General features: G+C 53.9%; 1 protein-coding gene across 2 annotated transcripts in view; it reads right to left on the bottom strand.

Annotated features, from left to right (window-relative positions):
* ccdc50a (coiled-coil domain containing 50a) overlaps window positions 1-20196 on the bottom strand; it is a 104862-nt gene extending 84666 nt beyond the window's left edge. For both annotated transcript variants that reach the window (XM_038815959.1, XM_038815960.1), the window contains exon 1: window positions 20069-20196. In XM_038815959.1, the coding sequence (XP_038671887.1) occupies window positions 20069-20117 (49 nt within the window). In that variant the 5' untranslated portion in view covers window positions 20118-20196. The remainder of the gene's footprint in view (window positions 1-20068) is intronic.
* Window positions 20197-22913: the final 2717 nt, after the last annotated feature.

Below are 22913 nucleotides of genomic sequence, written 5' to 3'. Positions count from 1 at the left end.
GGTGTGCAACCACTGATTCATTGCTTACAGCTGCCAAAGGACTCTCGCTCCTCAAAGGGATAAGTGCAGTTCACTCCGGGATTGCAGCTTGTGGAAGGGCCCAGAGAATCAGGTGGCAACAGCAATGACATGGTCATTGCACAATAATAAAAGCAGCTTAAAACAATACAGGCATTGGTACAGAATGGATGGAATGGGGCTTTTCCTTAGCTCATCGGTTTTAATGCATTAATTAAACTTCAGCAGTCATTTTCAACAAGTTCAACAAATCATTAGCTACAATTATCTAATTGCTGATAGACTTGCATTTCTTTCTTTTAATAAATTTAGAGCACCCAATTATTTTTTTTTCCAATTAAGGGGCAATTTAGTGTGACCAATCCACCTACCCTGCACATCTATGGGTTGTGGGGGTGAAACCCACGCAGACACGGGGAGAATGTGTAAACTCCACACAGACAGTGACCCAGGGCCAGAACTCAAACCTGGGTCCTCAGCGCCACAGTCCCAGTGCTAACCACTGCGCCACATGCCGCCCCCAAGACTTGCATTTCTTAGAGCCTTTCCACCTCAGGACATCCCAACCAAAGACATGTTTCTGAAGCATAGTCACTGCTGTAAGGGATGACAGCCAACTACCACAAACAAGAATGGGACAAGAATTGTCTCAGTGATATTGATTGAGGAATAAATAATGGACAGGATACTGGGGAGAACTCCCCAAATCTTGCTTCAAATAGTGCTATTGAATCATTCACATCCTTGCCGAGTGGGCAGATGCACATCAGCTTAACGTCTCATCTGAAAGAGAACACCTCCGACTGCACTGTCACTCCAGGTATGTGCGCTCAAGTCTCTGGAGTGAGCTTGAATCTACAACTCTCTGACTCAGTGACAAGAGTGTGCCTACTGATGCACATCTGATATGACACCCAGTCAATAATTCAGCAACAATCCAGACCACAGGAGTATAGTCTGGGGCCAGACATGTGCTGCATCAACTACCAGAGACACAAGTGGCATCACTGTAGCACAGTGGTTAGCACTGTTGCTTCACAGCGCCAGGGTCCCAGGTTCAATTCCCGGCTTGGGTCACCGTCTGTGCGGAGTCTGCACGTTCTCTCCGTGTCTGTGTGGGTTTCCTCCGGGTGCTCTGGTTTTCTTCCACAAGTCCTGAAAGACGTGCTGTTCGGTGAAATGGACATTCTGAATTCTCCCTCTGTGTAACCGAACAGGCGCCGGAATGTGGTGACTAGGGGATTTTCAGTCACCATTGCAGTGTTAATATAAGCCTACTTGTGATAATAATAAAGATTATTAATAATAAAGATTATGTTGATATTACCAGGAGTTGGTTAACCGGATGTCTGATTTAAACCTTAGATTTCTCAGTAAACGCTGCTAGTACATATCCAGTTCTCAGTAGGTTTATTGCTAATGTTCTATGGAACATTTGTTTAAGTCACTGATTTGATGTTGTGTGAATAAATGCTTCATTCACCTCAAAGTGCTCACAATATTGTAACTCACATGTAGATCTGATCTTTCAATAAATAATCAGATTTCACTTTTAAAGATGGAACCAGATAGCAAGCAGAAGAATTAGTTCACGATTCAGACAAGGGATTTTGAAGAATTTTCTTCAAGCTGGAGAAAAAGGCAGAGGTGTTTGAGTCCCCAGGTATAAGGTTCCTGACAGCGGAAAGCTCATTCATTGTAAAGGTGGAACTATAGCTAAAGATATGGATGGGAAGTCAGAGCTCTCGCAGCGACGGAGAACCTGCACTGGCAGATGGGACTGAAGAGTTTAGATCAAATAAATAAAGAGGAGCGGTTTCCAATAGCTGAAGCACTGCTAACCAGGCACAGGCAAATGGCAAAATGCGGTGACACGAGGAAAATCATTTTTTACACAGCGAGTTATGATCGAGAATCTGCTCCCTGGTCTCGATCACTTCACTACTATCCCCGGCATTCATAACGTGCCGAGGACGTTTCAGACATGGACCGTGTTCCCTGACGGGCCTAGGTCACCTCACGTCGGAGTGCTCCTAACATTCGTGGATTTCTTTTCCTATTAGTGGGCAGGCCGAGGCTCAACCACGTGTCAGCAGATGACCCATTCGCTGCTCCGAGGGTGCTGCTCCAGTAGTGGTGTGTGGCGTGGTGCGGTAGTAAAATAAGAATCAGCCAGACGGATCTCCGGAGAACTGGAGCTCCCCAACTTAAAAGTCTGCAATGCCCGTTCGGCCAACCTGTTGGAGGACAGGTGGTAAGGTGCGGTCCTTACGCGGCGGACCCCGGTCATTTCCTGGAAATCACCGAATTCTGCACCAGTGAAGACCATGCAGTTGTCCAACACCAAAACCTCAGGCATTCCCTGGAAACTGAACGTTTGGCGGAGCTTCTCAATTGTGGCTTGCGACATCGTCGTGGACATGCGGTGGATGTCCATCCACTTCGAGTGAGCATCCACGCTGAGCAAGAACATCGCTCCTTGGAAAGGTCCTGCGAAATCCACGTGGAGACGGGACCAGTCGGCCCAGGGCGACATGGTACTACCGGAGGGAGCTTCTGGTGCTCCTGGCACCACGGACACTCTCTCACCAACGTTTCACTCTCTCTCTCTATCCCAGGCCACCACACACAACTGTGTGCTCCTGTGTGGTCGTGCCTGAAAGAAGCCAAGGGTTCATTCTACAGGACCTCCGCAATGGACATGCAGGGTTCTTAAAAATGAAGATCAACAGGAAATGGCTGACGGTTGAGTGTTTTTAAAGAAACATCTGAATTAGTCTCAAGCAGTGTTTGTTCAAACGTTGGATTCAAAAGGAGAGCTGCATAAATGTTTTCCTCGGACCCTCAACCGAGATAAGATTCTGCTCAGATTTAGACAGCTTTTTCAGCAAAACAAAATCTCAAAATGAATCCGAAACAGAAATCTGCACTGTAGGAATTTTGAAAACATTCATTCTGGACTGAATGGCACGAGATTAACACAGGCAGTAATCTCCATACTAATCAGCTCTACAGAGCATCACCACCCACACGCAAGAAATAACCAGTCCAAAGATGTGCAGGTTAGGTGAATTGGCCAGGCTAAATTGCACACAGTGGAATACCATCCACCACAATGAGCTCCGCTGGTGAATGCCCTCAGGTCATCCGGGAGCGCGTGATGTTGAGCCCGGTATAGCACTATGTCGAGGATCTTGGCCAATAGCAGGCCCCTCTGCATCCACACCTTTACCCTGGCTGCCATGACCGGCAATGAGTCCATGAAATGTAATGCTAAACTACCTCATCCGAGTGACAGCTGTCAGCGTGCTGGTGGGCAACGGAAGTCAGCTGAGGGTGCCTGCGTGCGGGATCTTCACTCGCGGTCAATGTTCCAAGGTATACTCATAAGCCGTCAGGAGCAACGCCCAGCGCTGAATGCAGACAGTCGCCACTGGAGAGGTCACCTTGTCCTCTTTAAAAAAAACCAGGAGAGACTTGTAGTTTGTAAAAACTGTAAATATGTGCCGATATACGTACTGGTGGAACTGCTTTACTGTGAAAACCACCACCAAACCTTCCTTACTATTTGCGCATAGTTCCGCTCTGCCACAGCCAGGGTGTAGGAAGTGATAGGCCGTGCCAAGACGTCATCCATCCGGTATGTCACAACAGCCCCGATACCGCAAGGCAAAGCATCGTGGGTCAATAGCAGAGGTGTTAACGGGTCGAGATGTGTTAACAGAAGCGAGGACGAAAGGCTCACCTTAACCTCGAACCATCTTTTTCAGCAAGTGGTGCAATGGGGCCAAAATGGACGCCAAATTGGGGATAAACTTCCTATAACAGTTTATCAGGTCCAAGAAAGAACGGAGCTCCGTTGCCCTGAGTACCCGAATCCAGTCAATCCTCCGCTGACCAGGCCAAGATGTTTTACCAGTTTCAATGATTAAAGCGGATAAAACATCTTGGACTGGTCAGCGGAGGATTGACCATCCTTCTTGGTGGTACAGACTGCGGGTTTGAATGGTGTTGTCTAAAGGAGCCTTGGTGGGATGTTACAGTCCATCTTGCAGATGGTACACACTGCTGCCATTATGCACTAGTGGTGGCGGGAGTGGATATTTAAGGTGGCAGTAGATGGGCATGTGCTGGGCGATAATGGAGTTATTGATTAATTATATGATCATTCTCCATTAACAAATCTACAACAGACCCAGACAAGAGGTGAGGACCCCCCCCCCCCCCCCCCCGGGTGGTGGAGCGTTTTAAGTTCTTCCCAAAGTACACTCACCTTATAACATGTCTCTACTAACTAACATGTACTAGTTAATTACACCTGCTTTGAAATACAGGAAATCAAGAGGAAATGGCTGAAGGTTGAGTGTTTTTAAAGAAACATCTGAATTAGTCTCAAGCAGTGTTTGTTCAAACGTCGGATTCAAAAGGAGAGCTGCATAAATGTTTTCCTCGGACCCTCAACCGAGATAAGATTCTGCTCAGATTTAGACAGCTTTTTCAGCAAAACAAAATCTCAAAATGAATCCGAAACAGAAATCTGCACTGTAGGAATTTTGAAAACATTCATTCTGGACTGAATGGCATGAGATTAACACAGGCAGTAATCTCCATACCAATCAGCTCTATGGAGCATCACCACCCACACGCAAGAAATAACCAGCTCATTTTCTCTTCTCTTTTGAGTCAAAACAAATTTCTGGAACTGCCCATTTGTGCTGACTTCAAACTTAATTCCTGACCCTGAATTTTGTTTATTCTCTCTTTCCAACTCTGAACCAGCTCTCACTTACGGACTCACACTAGCAAATGGGTATACGCTGTGATCATCCTCCAGTACCTCTACACACATTTCAGCATTCAGTACTATTCAGCAACTGACAGCATTACACTTGATCTGGCGTAAACTTTGTAGTTGGGCTCAGAACCTCCAACTCATAATCCCCATTGTGGGGAAGCGGTGGTGCAGCAGTGGTCACTGGACTCCTGACCCAGGGCAATGGTTCGAATCCCACCATGGTAAATGGTGAAATTTGAATTCCATGAAAATCTGGAATTAAAGTCGAACGGTGAAAACGAACGCATTATCGATTCTTGCAAAAAGCCATCTTGTTCACAAATGTCCTTTAGGGGAGGAAATCTCTCCTCATCTGGTCTGGACGTGATTCCACACCCAGAACGTGATTAATTGCTCTCAGCGAGGGCAGAAAAAGCAGACCCAGCTCGCGATGCCCACATCCCATGAACAAATTAAAGAAATCCTGTTACCCCAGCCAGCCTAACCTAGTTCAGCTCAGCCTGGAAATTGGCTTTTTCTATAGGAGGTGGTGCTTCTATACACGGGAAAATGGGTGTGAGGATTTAGGAGATTCTGAGCAATATACCGATTCTAAAAAGCCGGGATGTTCAATCTGCAGCCCCTGGGTAGAGTACTGCCAATCTGATGCATGTATTCCAGACAGATCAGCTCATTTCAATTGTGCTGCTTGAAGTTTCTTGAGCTTGGAGATTTGCTAAGCCTTCGTTGTGTTGTGGCCTTATGGTAGGCAAATATTAAATGAAAATGAAAATGAAAATCGCTTATCGTCATGAGTAGGCTTCAATGAAGTTACTGTGAAAAGCCCCTAGTCGCCACATTCCGGCGCCTGTCCGGGGAGGCTGGTACGGGAATCGAACCATGTTGCTGGCCTGCTTGAAAAGCCAGCGATTTAGCCCAGTGATCTTTCAGTGCCTGGAGCTAACCTGAAATTTGTATGTATTTTTGATATTCACTCCAGGAATGTGCGCGCGCTGGCTAGGCCAACATTTATTGGCCATCCCCAATTACAAAGTACAAAGTGTCTTGCTTGGCCAGTTCAGAGTCGACCACATTGGTGTGGGTCGGAATCAGACTGGATTATGGGCGACTGATTTTCATCCCTCATCAGTTGGGTTTTTAACAACAGTCTGACAGCTTCGTGGCCACTTCTACTGATGCCAGCTTTTTATTTCCAGAACTTTTAAACGGATTAAATTTCCTGAAAACCAATAGGTACTTTTCAGGATGGCTCATTTGCACATCTTTCTCATGGGAAAATGGCCAAGTAAAATCCCAGAGTGTTTTCTTTAAAAATTCATTCTCCGGACGTGGATATTGCAGGCCCTGGGTGCCCTGCAGAAGGTAGTGGTGAGCTGCTTTCCTGAACTGCTGCAATCCATGTGGTGAAGATATAGACACTGACTGCCCTGTTGGGGAGACAGCTCAAGACTTTTGCCCCAGACACAATAGAGTGCAAAAGCTCCCTTTTAACAAAGTACCTGAATTCTGTGCTCAAGCATTGGGGCATATTTTAGAGTTGACAACACCCAATGTTTCAGAAAGGTATGCCCATGTTGGGAGACCCAGTGCAGCACGCTGGACTCAGGGATGGAGACTGACAAGATTGCTGGGATGAGAAGTCTGAACACTCGACAAACCCGGAGCAGCTTCACTTTGGGTAGACAGAACCAGGTGTACGCGGCAATGTTGGGAAACTGGTTAAGGAAGGCCCCAGGATTTCATAGAATTTACAATGCAGAAGGAGGCCATTCAGCCCATCGAGTCTGCACCGGCTCTTGGAAAGAGCATCCTACCCAAGCCCACACCTCCACCCTACCCCATTAGCCAGTAACTACATCCAACACCAAGGGCAATTTTGGACACTAAGGACAACTTAGCATGACCAATCCACCTAACCTGCACATCTTTGGACTGTGGGAGGAAACCGGAGCACCCGGAGGAAACCCACGCAGACACAGGGAGAACGTGCAGACTCCACACAGAGTGACCCAAGCCAGGAATCGAACCTGGGACCCTGGAGCTGTGAAGCAATTGTGCTAACCACAATGCTACCAGGCTGTCCATGTCTGCTGAGAAAATGGAAATGTAAAGAGCGCTGTCAGGGCAGAGAAGAGGGAGTCACATTATGCACCCAACTAGGTTACGCCCAAATGCAAGTTTACTGTTGGCAACATTGAAAATGCTATATTCTACAGCTACCCATCCCAAAATGGGAGATGCTGACAGAGTCAGGAAATTAAATGAAATGAAAATCGCTTATTGTCACAAGTAGGCTTCAAATGAAGTTGCTTGAAAAGCCCCTAGTCGCCACTTTCCTGTTCGGGGAGGCTGGTACAGGAATTGAACTGTGGTACTGGCCTGCCCTGGTCTGCTTTAAAAGCCAGCGATTTAGCCCTGTGCTAAACCAGCCCCTTGATATCTAGTAATGCAAAGGCCCAGGCTAATGCTCTGGGGCACTGGTTCAAAGCCCAGAGTGGCAAAGAGTGGAATTTAAATTCAGTCAATAATAAAGCTGGAATCAAAGGTTAGTCAGTGACAACTACTGTGAAACTATCATCGATTGGTTCGCTAATGCCCTTTAGGGAAGGAAATCAGTCGCCTTTATCGGTCTGGCTTCATTTGTGCCTCCAGACCCACAGCAATGTGGTTAACCCTCTAATGGCCCAGCGACACAGTTAGCTCGAGGGCAATTCGGGATGGGCAACAAATGCTGGCTTTGAGAGCAACGGCATCACCCAGGAAAGGATTTTTTTTTTAAAACATCCATTTTACAAATTACCGAAAATGTTAATAAATAATTCCAATCTCCCCCTTTCACTCGAGTGACCACTATTCCAACTTGAGAATTTACTGTCGGCAGGCTATTTGACTATGTGAGGCCTCGCTGTGAAGCCCCATTTTGTTCTCTGTTGGCAGCCACATGACGATACTGACACAGCATCCTGCATTCAGGAAAAATGTGCTTATCTTCAATAGCAAATTACAGTCCTTAAACGGATCAGCCCTGGAGGAGGAAACCGCTGACGTTTCACAGTTCAGTGACTGACCAGCTGAAGCAGTCGGCTCTGTGTACTGCTCCCTGGTTGCTGAGTAATCACAACAGCCCAACATTTTGTGTGTCAACTTCTTCTTCACAGTACCTCCCATGAGTGTGATTTGCTTCCACACTAGGAATGAGTTTTCAGGTGACTGAGGAGTCCAATGTGAGACCTCTGTGCCACAGGTGCGGTGTGGTGGTATGATTTGCATAGCTGTCTGCCATTGGTGCAGAACACTGGCTTACCATTGGCCCTGGTCGGTCATGTGCCTCTCGACCGATTGGTTGAGACCAGTCATCTGACGGCTCCCCGATTGGTCGAGAGGCTGAGTTAACCCCGCCTCCAGAGCGAGGTATAAATACCCAGAATGCCCGGCGGTCGTCTATTTACTGTAGTCGACCGCAGGGCTAACTTCTAGCTCATTAAAGCCTAACTTTTGTACAGCAACTTGTCTTGCGTTCGATTGATGGTTCATCATGCGGCAGACGGTGGAGTGGGTGGGTGGGCTGCCTGGGTTACCACACGTTCCTTTCACACTCAATCTTGGGCTCAGCTCGCTCTCGGTGATTAAACTGGAGGTGTTTAGCTTCTTCCCGGATGCTTTTCCTCCACTTCGGACAGTCTTCAGCCAGGATTCCCCGGTCTCGGTGGGAATGTTGCACTTTTCAAGGAGGCTTTGAGGGTGTCCTTGAAGCATTTCCTCTGCCCTCCTGCGGCTCGCTTGCCATGTCGATACTCCGAGTAGAGCGCTCGTTTCGGGAGTCTCGTGTCAGGCACGTGGATGATGTGATCCACCCAGCAGAGCTGATGGAGCGTGGTCAATGTTTCGATGCTGGCCTGAGTGGGAACACTGACGATGTGCCCATCCTGCCAATGGGTATTCAGGATCTGGCAGAGCCAGCACTGCTGGTACTTCTCCAGGGTTCTGACCTGCCTACTGCGCATAGTCCACGTCTTGGAGTCATATAGGAGGGTGGGTATCACTGCTGCTCTGTAGACCATGAGTTGCGTTGGGTCGGAGGTTCTGGTCTTCAAACTCTCTCTTCCTCAGGCGACCAAAGGCTGTGCTGGCACACTGTAGGCAATGTTGAAACTCACCGGCAACATATCAGCACCGAAATAATACCGAACAAAAGCAGCGTTTAAAGACTAGACACATATTCCTTGGCCAATAACTTAGCTCTTAATCTACACAATATATTTAACAACACTTTGATGCTAAATGGAGCTGCAGGGCGCTTGTAGACAGCCAAATCCTCATGGAGCCAATAACCCCTCCCAAAGCAATATAAATCGGACGAAATGAAACCACTGCCTCAACCAGTAACAAACAGAATAAACCATACTCTAGGAGAATAAATTCCAATGTGGAGTCAGCACAACACTGCCTGGATGAGCATACCTTTCAAATATCATACACACGCCTCCCTCACTCTCAAAGTACAGGATAAATTTCAACAACCCTTCCAGAAACATCATGAGAAACAGATGTGAATCATGAGCCGTGTACGTGGAATATGGAACAAGATCGACAGACCAAGGACACAGCTACCGGATAATAGACAGAACAGCGACCACAACACAAAACCTTCCCATTCCTTAAAATCTAAAATACGATTCAAATACTCCGGGTCCAAACCATACATGAGAAAAGTGGCACAATATTCATCAATCCACAGATTTCCAAACATATGCCTGTTGCCCATAGGGAACAATCCCTCTGCCCTGGGGCAACAGGAAGCATTGTTGAACTATGTAGATTTGAAAGAACATTGAAGTTCAGATAGCATGGCCACCACCAAGCCAGTACTCAAGTTGCAGTGACAGACCCGTTCCCCACCAGTTCTGTACCCCAGTGTTATACAGTGACAGACCCGTCCCCACCAGTACTGTACCCCAGTATTTGTGACACACCGTCCCACCAGTACTGTAACCCAGTGTTATACAGTGACAGACCCGTCCCCACCAGTACTGTAACCCAGTGTTATACAGTGACAGACCCGTCCCCACCAGTACTGTACCCCAGTGTTATACAGTGACAGACCCATACCCACCAGTACTGTAACCCAGTGTTATACAGTGACAGACCGGTCTACTTTCCATAGTTCAGGTGGGTGTAATATTGTAGTTTCACACATCCACCTTTGCACTTCATTGCAATGCCAGTGACAACACATACACATTTTCACAACTGTAACCTACATATTCCTACTGCAGGAACAGGTGGTGAGCATGACAAGTGCTGAGTACATCAACTCCAGAGGTTTGTAACATGTTCAGCTGATTGGAGTGTAGAGCAATTATTTCTATCTCCTCTTTCTGTAACAGTGAAGAGGGACTCTGGAGATTAAAGGTCAGTGGAGAATTTTATACCCACCAGCAAAACTCTCACAAAGGCCATCAGGATTAGTGAGCTGATTTCACAGCTGACATTTCAAACTCTAAATGTCTGCAAAATCAATCGCTAATTTTAAAGAGGGAGAGATTGTGAATCAAATATTAAAGGGATATGGGGGAAAGTGTGCATACGGAGCTCGCTCACAGCTAAAGCCTGATCTCATTGACTGACAGCACAGATTTGAGGGGCGAAATTACCTCCTCCTGTTCCTTTGACATTGCAATGAAGCAAAGCTCGGAAGGAGATGAGCCCAGACTGGTTCCTTGGACTTCAGTTGTCTATTGGATAATTGCCTGCATTAGTTTAATAATACACTGGAGAAAATCCAAAGGTATCCTGAACAATTGCTCTGTTGCAACCGATGATTGTGGAAATGTGGTTGAATGTGTGTATACAGCTTATGTAAAGTAATCAGCCAGTGCACAAAGCACCCGAGGAATCTCTCTCTACTTCAATGATTATATTGCATACAGCTAGGGCTCCAGGAAAAAATGATACTGCATGCTTTATTTTTAGATCATTACTGAGTAAACAGGAAGAAGCTTTTACTCCAGAAAATCCACAATTCTTGCTAAAAACGCAGCAAACTCATTGGCTCATTTTAACCAAAAGCACTTTCGTCCAGGGAGTGCAGACAGCAGGTTCAGCTTCCAGTGCCTGAAGCACATATTCTCGGCAGTTCCATCTTTTGGGGAAGATGTCACTTGGGTAGACGTGGAAGAATCCACTTCACTATTGGAAGGGGAGAAGGGGTGTTTTTCCCCAGTGTTAAGGTCAGGATTTATCCTTCAGTCTATATCACTAATAAAGAGATCATCTGGTCTTTTGTCACACTGCTGTTGTGGGAGTTGGCTGCCTGTAAATTGGTTCCTGCTTTTCCCACATGCAGCAGTGACAGGAGTCCTTCATTAGCTGGAAAAGTGCTTTGGAACACCCTGAAAGGCACGACAGAAATGAAACCTTCTCTCTCCAACACTGCAATGAAGTTACTGTGAAAAGCCCCTAGTCGCCACATTCGGTTCGCCTGTTCGGGTACACAGAGGGAGAATTCAGAATGTCCAATTCACCTAACAGCACTTCTTTCGGGTCTTGTGGGAGGAAACACACGCAGACACGGGGAGAACGTGCGGACGCCGCACAGACAATGACCCAAGCCGGAATCGAACCTGGGACCCTGGCGCTGCGAAGCAACAATGCTAACCACTGTGCTATGGTAAAACTATTTGCACAAATACCAACGGCAATATTTTCAGCAATGACTTTCCAATAATAAATGCTTTTGTATTATCACAACATAATTCAGGTATCATGTCATAATTAGAACAAAATATATCAGCGGGGAGTCACTGTTCTTAATAACACCTGTTGCCAGTCCGATCCCAAACATATAAAAGCATCCTCTAGGTCGGATACAGACATCGCTGTCAAGGCCAACAATATATTCCAAACTGCCCGAAAACTGCATACCGTTGTTAAAAGTCAACAATGTCGCAGTGGACTGGGCCGGGACGGCAAGCTTTATTTCTGAAAATGACATTAGCAACCCTGTTGCACTCCAGCTCCCACTACCTTGTGGGACATCCTGCCCAAATGCCCAAGGATCCTCAGGTCAGGAATCTGCCTGTTGATTCACCATGAGCGTCCATGACGGAAACAGGTGACTGAGCCACTGTCTCCCTCGGATGAGGGGACTGCTAACAGAGCGGGATCCCCCAACAATGAGAGCGGGATCCCCCAACAATGAGAGCGGGATCCCCCAACAATCAGAGCGGGATCCCCCAACAATCAGAGCGGGATCCCCCAACAATCAGAGCGGGATCCCCCAACAATCAGAGCGGGATCCCCCAACAATCAGAGCGGGATCCCCCAACAATCAGAGCGGGATCCCCCAACAATCAGAGCAGGATCCCCCAACAATCAGAGCGGGATCCCCCAACAATCAGAGCGGGATCCCCCAACAATCAGAGCGGGATCCCCCAACAATCAGAGCGGGATCCCCCAACAATCAGAGCGGGATCCCCCAACAATCAGAGCGGGTTCCCCCAACAATCAGAGCGGGTTCCCCCAACAATCAGAGCGGGATCCCCCAACAATCAGAGCGGGATCCCCCAACAATCAGAGCGGGATCCCCCAACAATCAGAGCGGGTTCCCCCAACAATCAGAGCGGGTTCTCCCAACAATCAGAGCGGGATCCCCCAACAATCAGAGCGGGTTCCCCCAACAATCAGAGCGGGTTCCCCCAACAATCAGAGCGGGTTCCCCCAACAATCAGAGCGGGATCCCCCAACAATCAGAGCGGGATCCCCCAACAATCAGAGCGGGATCCCCCAACAATCAGAGCGGGTTCCCCCAACAATCAGAGCGGGATCCCCAACAATCAGAGCGGGTTCCCCCAACAATCAGAGCGGGTTCCCCCAACAATCAGAGTGGGATCCCCCAACAATCAGAGCGGGTTCCCCCAACAATCAGAGTGGGATCCCCCAACAATCAGAGCGGGTTCATAGAACAATCAGAGCGGGATCCCCCAACAATCAGAGCGGGATCCCCCAACAATCAGAGCGGGATCCCCCAACAATCAGAGCGGGATCCCCCAACAATCAGAGCGGGATCCCCCAACAATCAGAGCGGGATCCCCCAACAATCAGAGCGGGATCCCCCAACAATCAGAGCGGGATCCCCCAACAATCAGAGCGGGATCCCCCAACAATCAGAGCGGGTTCCCCCAACAATCAGAGCGGGTTCCCCCAACAATCAGAGCGGGTTCCCCCAACAATCAGAGCGGGATCCCCCAACAATCAGAGCGGGTTCCCCCAACAATCAGAGCGGGATCCCCCAACAATCAGGGCGGGATCCCCCAACAATCAGAGCGGGTTCCCCCAACAATCAGAGCGGGATCCCCCAACAATCAGAGCGGGTTCCCCCAACAATCAGAGCGGGATCCCCCAACAATCAGAGCGGGATCCCCCAACAATCAGAGCGGGTTCATACAACAGAGTGGGTTCCCCCAACAATCTATCATCATGCTCACTTTTATTGGGACAAGCTTCTTATTTCCAGATTTCATTTACAAAATTCAACTTCTTAAACTGTCCTGTAGAATCTGAACTCATGTCCTGGAGGAGGGATTGCTGATTCAGGTGTGGATTTGTAGTCAAAACTCCATTGTGATGAAGGCTCCATACCTGAAACATGAACTCCTCCATTCTCTCCACACATGCTGCTCGACATGGTGTTTCCGTTTCCTAAAAGCCGCTACCCAGCTTCCGGAATTCTGCCAATCCCAGTCGGTATTCCCCTCCTATAACAACAGAACTACCCCAACGCTGCTTAACATTTCCTTATTATTTTGATCCAGGATCTACATCACCTCCCATTGACACATTACCCTCGTGGACACTGCCGCCCACTGCTCCCTGCTCAAACAAAAGCTTCAAATTTAAGATCACATCTTTGCGTTCAAATCCCTCCCTGACCAAGCCCACCTCTGTAAACCCCCCCCCCCCCCCCCGGACCTCTGTACTCATCCAATTCCGCCCTCTTGCACATCTTACTGCCGACTGTGCCTCCATTACCTGGACCCCAAGCTCTTGGATTTTGTCACTGAATTCCAGCACCATTCTCTCCTGCAAGGCTCTCCTGATATCCCATCTCCTTGACAACTTCTCTGAGAGGGTCATGAGAACTCTCTGCCCAGAGAGCAGAGGAGGCCCGATCATTCAAAATATTCCAGGCAGAGCGGACTGATCTTTTATTGACAAGGGAGGTAAGATTTCGGGGAACAGGCAGGAGAGTGAAGTTAAGGCCACAATCAGCTCAGCCGTGTGCTGTTCATTAGGGAGGAAACTCCAGGATTTTGACCCAACAACTATGAAGGAATGGTGATCCACTTCCAAATCACGGTGGTGTGTGACATGGAGGGGAACTTGCAGAAGCTGTAATTTCTCCAGGTTTGAAGGGTGATCTGAGCCCCACAATTTGATTAATGGCTTTCAGAGAGTAATTATTGTATTCTGGATAAAATCTACAGTTCATGGTGTGTTCCTCAATGACACATTCCAGTGGAATACTCTCCACTTGCCTGGATGAGTGCAGCTCCAACAACACTCAAGAAGCTCAACACCATCCAGGACAAAGCAGCCCCGCTTGATTGCTCCCCCTTCCACAAACATTCAAACCCTCCACCACTGACGAACAGTGGCAGCCCTGTGTACCGTCTACAAGATGTACTGCACTAACTCACCAAGGATCCTTAGACAGCACCTTCCAAACCCACGACCACTACCATCTGGAAGGACAAGGGCAACAGATCTTGGGGACCCCACCACCTGGAGGTTGCCCTCCAAGTCACTCATCACCCTGACTTGGAAATATATCGGCCGTTCCTTCACTGTCACTGTGTCAAAATCCTGGAACTCCCTCCCTAACAGCACCATGGGTGTACCTACACCTCAAGGATTGCAGCGGTTCAAGAAGGCAACTCATCACCATCTTCTGAAGGGCAACTAAGAATGGGCAATAAATGCTGGCCTAACCAGCAATCCCGTAAATGAACTTTAAAAAACAAGCCTCACCATTCACTGGAACCAGAAGTAGTGATGGGCTCACAGTGAACTTAATAAAACAGTAAAGGCACCCCCCATACTGAACTTTATCACTGGGTTTAACAATGATAAATCACTGACTGGAACCTCACATCCTCAATTAGATTGCTGCCTTGAAATTACATCAATTATACTGAATTAGATTCCGACACGATCCTGGTTTGATTTGCGTTTCAATTTACAAAGATTCAAGGAAGCAATTCAGGTTTTGATTACAATTCTAACACACTGATTGCTCGATCTGCAGAAGAATGCATCACTCATTTGTGGCTACACCCAGTTTTAATAAAATGGCTCCGACAGAAACCTGGAGGGGAAGAATTGAGGAGACACAAATCTAGGGCAGGGACAGCATTCCTTCGTTTGATGAATTAGGGATCAATGAATGGACCTGCTGATGCTAGCTGCAGCACCCAGCATCACAGCATCAACATGTCACGTTGGGGTGGGGGAACAGGGAACTGGTCTGTTTAATAATGACACAATGGTCAAGAAAGCACCCCTGAGACAACAATGTGTCGCTCGGCCAGTTAAGGCCTTTTGTAGTCCAGTTATTTTAGCTTGAATCCCAAATGATGGACAGGAGCCAAGGGGAGACCTGGAAAACAGGAGGGCAAACCTGAACTTGTGGGAGGAAACCGGAGCACCCGGAGGAAACCCACGCAGACACAGGGAGAATGTGCAGACTCCACACAGACAGTGACCCAAGCCGGGAATCGAACCCGGGTCCCTGGCGCTGTGAAGCCACAGTGCTATCCACTGTGCTGTTGTGCTGTCTATAGGGTGTTCAGCGGCGATTGTCAAGAGGAACAAAAGGGAACAGAGGGGAGGAGGGGGTGAGGTGACAGAGGGTGAGGTGACAGAGGGGAGGTGACAGAGGGTGGGTGGGGGGGGTGAGGGGGTGGGGGGGGGTGAGGGGGTGGGGGGGGGGGTGAGGGGGGGTGGGTGGGGGGGGGGGTGAGGGGACAGAGGGTGGGTGGGGGGGGTGAGGGGACAGAGGGTGGGTGGGGGACAGAGGGTGGGTGGGGGGGGTGAGGGGACAGAGGGTGGGTGGGGGGGGTGAGGGGACAGAGGGTGGGTGGGGGGGGGTGAGGGGACAGAGGGGGGGTGAGGGGACAGAGGGTGGGTGAGGGGGGTGAGGGGGGTGAGGGGACAGAGGGTGGGGGGGGGGTGAGGGGACAGAGGGTGGGGGGGGGTGAGGGGACAGAGGGTGGGGGGGATGAGGGGACAAAGGGTGGGTGGGGGGGGTGAGGGGACAGAGGGTGGGTGGGGGGGTGAGGGGACAGAGGGTGGGTGGGGGGGGTGAGGGGACAGAGGGTGGGTGGGGGGGGGTGTGAGGGGACAGGGGGTGGGTGGGGGGGTGAGGGGACAGAGGGTGGGTGGGGGGAGGGGACAGAGGGTGGGTGGGGGGGTGAGGGGACAGAGGGTGGGTGGGGGGGGGGTGAGGGGACAGAGGGTGGGTGGGGGGGGGTGAGGGGACAGAGGGTGGGTGGGGGGGGTGAGGGGACAGAGGGTGGGTGGGGGTGGGTGAGGGGACAGAGGGTGGGTGGGGGGGGTGAGGGGGACAGAGGGTGGGTGGGGGGGGGTGAGGGGACAGAGGGTGGGTGGGGGGGGGTGAGGGGACAGAGGGTGGGTGGGGGGGGGTGAGGGGACAGAGGGTGGGTGGGGGGGTGAGGGGACAGAGGGTGGGTGGGGGGGGGTGAGGGGACAGAGGGTGGGTGGGGGGGGTTAGGGGGACAGAGGGTGGGTGGGGGGGGTGAGGGGACAGAGGGTGGGTGGGGGGGGTGAGGGGACAGAGGGTGGGTGGGGGGGGGTGAGGGGACAGAGGGTGGGTGGGGGGGGGTGAGGGGACAGAGGGTGGGTGGGGGGGGGGTGAGGGACAGAGGGTGGGTGGGGGGGGGGTGAGGGGACAGAAGGTGGGTGGGGGGGGGTGAGGGGACAGAGGTGGGTGGGTGGGGGGGGGGGGGTGAGGGGACAGAGGGTGGGTGGGGGGGGGGGGGGGGTGAGGGGACAGAGGGTGGGTGGGGGGGGTGAGGGGACAGAGGGTGGGTGGGGGGGGTGAGGGGACAGAGGGTGGGGGGGGGTGAGGGGACAGAGGGTGGGTGGGGGGGGGTGAGGGGACAGAGGGTGGGTGGGAGGGGGGTGAGGGGACAGAGGGTGGGTGGGGGGGGGTGAGGGGACAGAGGGTGGGTGGGGGGGGGGGTGAGGGGACAGAGGGTGGGTGGGGGGGGTGAGGGGACAGAGGGTGGGTGGGGGGGGGGTGAGGGGACAGAGGGTGGGTGGGGGGGGTGAGGGGACAGAGGGTGGGTGGGGGGGGGTGAGGGGACAGAGGGTGGGTGGGGGGGGTGAGGGGACAGAGGGGGGGGTGAGGGGACAGAGGGGTGGGTGGGGGGCGTGAGGGGACAGAGGGTGGGTGGGGGGGTGAGGGGACAGAGGGGGGGTGCGTGAGGGGACAGAGGGGGGGGGGTGAGGGGACAGAGGGTGGGTGGGGAGGGGACAGAGGGTGGGTGGGGAGGGGACAGAGGGTGGGTGGGGTGGGGTGAGGGGACAGAGGGTGGGTGGGGGGGGGTGAGGGGACAGAGGGGGGGTGAGGGGACAGAGGGTGGGTGGGGGGGTGAGGGGACAGAGGGTGGGTGGGGGGGGTGAGGGGACAGAGGGGGGGGGTGAGGGGACAGAGGGTGGGTGGGGAGGGGGAAAGAGGGAGGGTGGGGGGGGTGAGGGGACAGAGGGTGGGGGGTGAGGGGACAGAGGGTGGGTGGGGGGGGGTGAGGGGACAGAGGGTGGGTGGGAGGGGGTGAGGGGACAGAGGGTGGGTGGGGGGGGTGAGGGGACAGAGGTGGGGTGGGGGGGGTGAGGGGACAGAGGGTAGATGGGGGGGGTGAGGGGACAGAGGGTGGGTGGGGGGGGGTGAGGGGACAGAGGGTGGGTGTGGGGGGGGTGAGGGGACAGAGGGTGGGTGGGGGGGGTGAGGGGACAGAGGGTGGGTAGGGGGGGGTGAGGGACAGAGGGGGGGGGGTGAGGGGACCGAGGGTGGGTGGGGGGGTGAGGGGACAGAGGGGGGGGGTGAGGGGACAGAGGGGGGGGGGTGAGGGGAAGAGGGTGGGTGGGGAGGGGACAGAGGGTGGGTGGGGAGGGGACAGAGGGTGGGTGGGGAGGGGACAGAGGGTGGGTGGGGTGGGTGAGGGGACAGAGGGTGGGTGGGGGGGGTGAGGGGACAGAGGGGGGGGTGAGGGGACAGAGGGTGGGTGGGGGGGGTGAGGGGACAGAGGGTGGGTGGGGGGGGTGAGGGGACAGAGGGTGGGTGGGGGGGGTGAGGGGACAGAGGGGGGGGGGTGAGGGGACAGAGGGTGGGTGGGGAGGGGACAGGGGGTGGGTGGGGGGGGTGAGGGGACAGAGGGTGGGTGGGGGGGGTGAGGGGACAGAGGGTGGGTGAGGGGACAGAGGGTGGGTGAGGGGACAGAGGGTGGGTGAGGGGACAGAGGGTGGGTGAGGGGACAGAGGGTGGGTGAGGGGACAGAGGGTGGGTGAGGGGTGAGGGGACAGAGGGTGGGTGGGGGGTGAGGGGACAGAGGGTGGGTGGGGGGTGAGGGGACAGAGGGTGGGTGGGGGGTGAGGGGACAGAGGGTGGGTGGGGGTGAGGGGACAGAGGGTGGGTGGGGGGTGAGGGGACAGAGGGTGGGTGGGGGGTGAGGGGACAGAGGGTGGGTGGGGGGTGAGGGGACAGAGGGTGGGTGGGGGGGGAGGGGACAGAGGGTGGGTGGGGGTGAGGGACAGAGGGTGGGTGGGGGGTGAGGGGACAGAGGGTGGGGGGGGGGGGTGAGGGGACAGAGGGTGGGGGGGGGTGAGGGGACAGAGGGTGGGGGGGGGGGTGAGGGGACAGAGGGTGGGGGGGGGTGGGGGGACAGGGGGGGGGGGGTGGGGGGACAGGGGGGGGGGGGTGAGGGGACAGGGGGGGGTGAGGGGACAGGGGGGGGGGTTGAGGGGACGGGGGGGGGTGAGGGGGACAGGGTGGGGGGGGTGAGGGGGACAGGGTGGGGGGGGTGAGGGGGACAGAGTGGGGGGGGTGAGGGGACAGAGGGGGGGGGGTGAGGGGACAGAGGGGGGGGGGGTGAGGGGGACAGAGGGGGGGGGGGTGAGGGGACAGAGGGGGGGGGGGTGAGGGGACAGAGGGGGGGGGGTTGAGGGGACAGAGGGGGGGGGGTGAGGGGACAGAGGGTGGGGGGGGTGAGGGGACAGAGGGTGGGGGGGGGTGAGGGGACAGAGGGTGGGGGGGGGTGAGGGGACAGAGGGTGGGGGGGTGAGGGGACAGAGGGTGGGGGGGGTGAGGGGACAGAGGGTGGGGGGCGTGAGGGGACAGAGGGTGGGGGGGGTGAGGGGACAGAGGGTGGGGGGGGTGAGGGGACAGAGGGTGGGGGGGGTGAGGGGACAGAGGGTGGGGGGGGGTGAGGGGACAGAGGGTGGGGGGGGTGGTGAGGGGGACAGAGGGTGGGGGGGTGAGGGGACAGAGGGTGGGGGGGGTGAGGGGACAGAGGGTGGGGGGGGTGAGGGGACAGAGGGTGGGGGGGGTGAGGGGACGGGGGGGGGTGAGGGGACGGGGGGGTGAGGGGACGGGGGGGTGAGGGGACGGGGGGGTGAGGGGACAGAGGGTGGGGGGGTGAGGGGACAGAGGGTGGGGGGGGTGAGGGGGACAGAGGGTGGGGGGGGTGAGGGGACAGAGGGTGGGGGGGGTGAGGGGACAGAGGGTGGGGGGGGTGAGGGGACAGAGGGTGGGGGGGGTGAGGGGACAGAGGGTGGGGGGGGGTGAGGGGACAGAGGGTGGGGGGGGTGAGGGGACAGAGGGTGGGGGGGGTGAGGGGACAGAGGGTGGGGGGGTGAGGGGACAGAGGGTGGGGGGGGTGAGGGGACAGAGGGTGGGGGGGTGAGGGGACAGAGGGTGGGGGGGGTGAGGGGACGGAGGGTGGGGGGGGGGTGAGGGGACGGAGGGTGGGGGGGGTGAGGGGACGGAGGGTGGGGGGGGGTGAGGGGACGGAGGGTGGGGGGGGTGAGGGGACGGAGGGTGGGGGGGGTGAGGGGACGGAGGGTGGGGGGGTGAGGGGACGGAGGGTGGGGGGGGGGGGGGTTGAGGGGACGGAGGGTGGGGGGGGGGTTTGAGGGGACAGATGGGAGGGAGGGGGGGGGGGGGGGTGAGAGTCTTACCTGCGTTGACGGCGGGGAGGCTGCTCTGGTCGATGGTGAAATCCGCCATGTCGGCGGCTGCGAGCGGCTCAGCCCCGCTCCCGGGCTCCCTGTCTGCCCCGCACGGTCCAACCCCCTATCCGCTCCGCTGCCCCGCACCGTCCGCCCCCCTATCCGCTCCGCTGCCCCGCACCGTCCGCCCCCCTATCCGCTCCTCCCGCCCCGCACGGTCCGCCCCCCTATCCGCTCCGCTGCCCCGCACCGTCCGCCCCCCTATCCGCTCCTATCCGCTCCGCTGCCCCGCACCGTCCGCCCCCCTATCCGCTCCGCTGCCCCGCTCGGTCCAACCCCCTATCCGCTCCGCTGCCGCGCACCGTCCAACCCCCTATCCGCTCCGCTGCCCCGCACGGTCCGACCCCCTATCCGCTCCGCTGCCCCGCACGGTCCGACCCCCTATCCGCTCCGCTGCCCCGCACCGTCCGCCCCCCTATCCGCTCCGCTGCCCCGCACCGTCCGCCCCCCTATCCGCTGCCCCGCACCGTCCGCCCCCCTATCCGCTGCCCCGCACCGTCCGCCCCCCTATCCGCTGCCCCGCACCGTCCGCTCCCTCTCTGCTCCCCCCGCCCCGCACGGGGTTCCGCTCTCCTGTCTCCCCCGTTCCCGGCCCCCGGCACATGCGCAGCGCCTCCAGCCGGGGTACTGCGTCCCCGCGGCGTGGGAACCGCGCAATCCCCCTGCCAGACCCGAAATCCCAGTCAGTGCTCAGCACGGCTCCTGCGCACAGTGTGGTTGTCTGCACTGAGCAAGGACAGATATCTCACAACCTGTGTAATCACACTCAATCTGAAACTAGCCTATTATTTCCAAACAAGTCATTTGATGGGGGATTTTACATTAAAAATCCCCTAAATTTGGTTTCCAGCAAACCTTCCCCCACCAAACCAAACTATTCATGTTTGTTCCCTTGTCTTGTTCTCAGTCAGTGTCAGGCACTTTACTCCCTCAACATCAGCACCCCGACCCCCTGGATTGTGAATCAAGGTCCCCCTTCCCTGGCTCACTCAGCTCAGTGTCCCAGTCACACTAACCTGCAGCTGTTTTCCACCCTCATTGATACCTCCTGAGGATGTGGGGGAACCTGGCCAGGGGGCAGTAGGAATAGAGCTTGGAGATTAAAGTCAAAAAGGCATGGATGAGGATTTTAGCAGATAAACTCTGGGTTTAGATATTTCAGTAAACTCAGGGAAGGTGGTAAAAGAGGGGGAGGGGTGGCATTGTCAGTCAAGGACAGTATTACGGTGGCAGAAAGGACGTTTGACAAGGACTCGACTACTGAGGTAGTATGGGCTGAGGTTAGAAACAGGAAAGGAGAGGTCACCCTGTTAGGGGTTTTCTCTCGGCCTCTAAAAAGTTCCAGAGATGCAGAGGAAAGGATTGCAAAGATGATTCTGGATAGGAGCGAAAGCAACAGGGTAGTTGTTATGGGGGTCTTTAACTTTCCAAATATTGACTGGAAACACTATAGTTCGAGTACTTTAGATGGGTCCGTTTTTGTCCAATGTGTGCAGGAGGGTTTCCTGACGCAGTATGTAGATAGGCCAACGAGAGGCGAGGCCGTATTGGATTTGGTACTGGGCAATGAACCAGGACAGGTGTTAGATTTGGAGGTAGGTGAGCACTTTGGTGATAGTGACCACAATTCGATTACGTTTACTATAGTGATGGAAAGGGATAGGTATATACCGCAGGGCAAGAGTCATATCTGGGGGAAAGGCAATGATGATGCGATGAGGCAAGACTTAGGATGCATCGGCTGGAGAGAAAAACTGCAGGGGATGGGCACAATGGATTGGATTGGATTGGATTTGTTTATTGTCACGTGTACCGAGGTACAGTGAAAAGTATTTTTTCTGCAAGCAGCTCAACAGATTATTCAGTACATGGGAAGAAAAGGGAATTAAACAGAATTCAAGAAAATACATGAGAATACATAATAGGGCAACACAATATATACAATGTACTACATAAGCACTGGCATCGGATGAAGCAGACACGGGTGTAGTGTTAATGAGGTCAGTCAATAAGAGGGTCATTTAGGAGTCTGGTGACAGTGGGAAAGAAGCTGTTTTTGAGTCTGTTCGTGCGTGTTCTCAGACTTCTGAATCTCCTGCCCGATGGAAGAAGTTGGAAAAGTGAGTAAGCCGGGTGGGAGGGATCCTTGATTATGCTGCCTGCTTTCCCCCGGCAGCGGGAGGTGTAGATGGAATCAATGGATGGGAGGCAGGTTCGTGTGATGGACTGGGCGGTATTCACGACTCTCTGAAGTTCCTTGCGGTCCTGGGCCGAGCAGTTGCCATACCAGGCTGTGATGCAGCCCGATAGGATGCTCTCTATAGTGCATCTGTAAAAGTTGGTAAGGGTTAATGTGGACATGCCGAATTTCCTTAGTTTCCTGAGGAAGTAAAGGCGCTGTTGTGCTTTCTTGGTGATAGCGCGACATGAGTGGACCAGGATAGATTTTTGGTGATGTGCACCCCTAGGAATTTGAAACTGCTCACCATCTCTACCTCGGCTCCGTTGATGCTGACAGGGGTGTGCACAGTGCTTTGCTTCCTGAAGTCGATGACCAGCTCTTTAGTTTTGCTGGCATTAAGGGAGAGATTGTTGTTGCTGCACCACTCCACTAGGTTCTCTATCTCCCTCCTGTATACGGACTCGTCGTTATTCGAGATCCGGCCCACTATGGTCGTATCGTCAGCAAACTTGTAGATGGAGTTGGAACCAAGTTTTGCCATGCAGTCGTGTGTGTACAGGGAGTAGAGTAGGGGGCTAAATACACAGCCTTGTGGGGCACCGGTATTGAGGA

Source organism: Scyliorhinus canicula, chromosome 13 (genome assembly GCF_902713615.1).
Source record: "Scyliorhinus canicula chromosome 13, sScyCan1.1, whole genome shotgun sequence".
NCBI lineage: Eukaryota > Metazoa > Chordata > Chondrichthyes > Carcharhiniformes > Scyliorhinidae > Scyliorhinus > Scyliorhinus canicula.
Note: the sequence above shows the minus strand (reverse complement) of the source record. Positions and strands in the feature narration are given on the sequence as shown.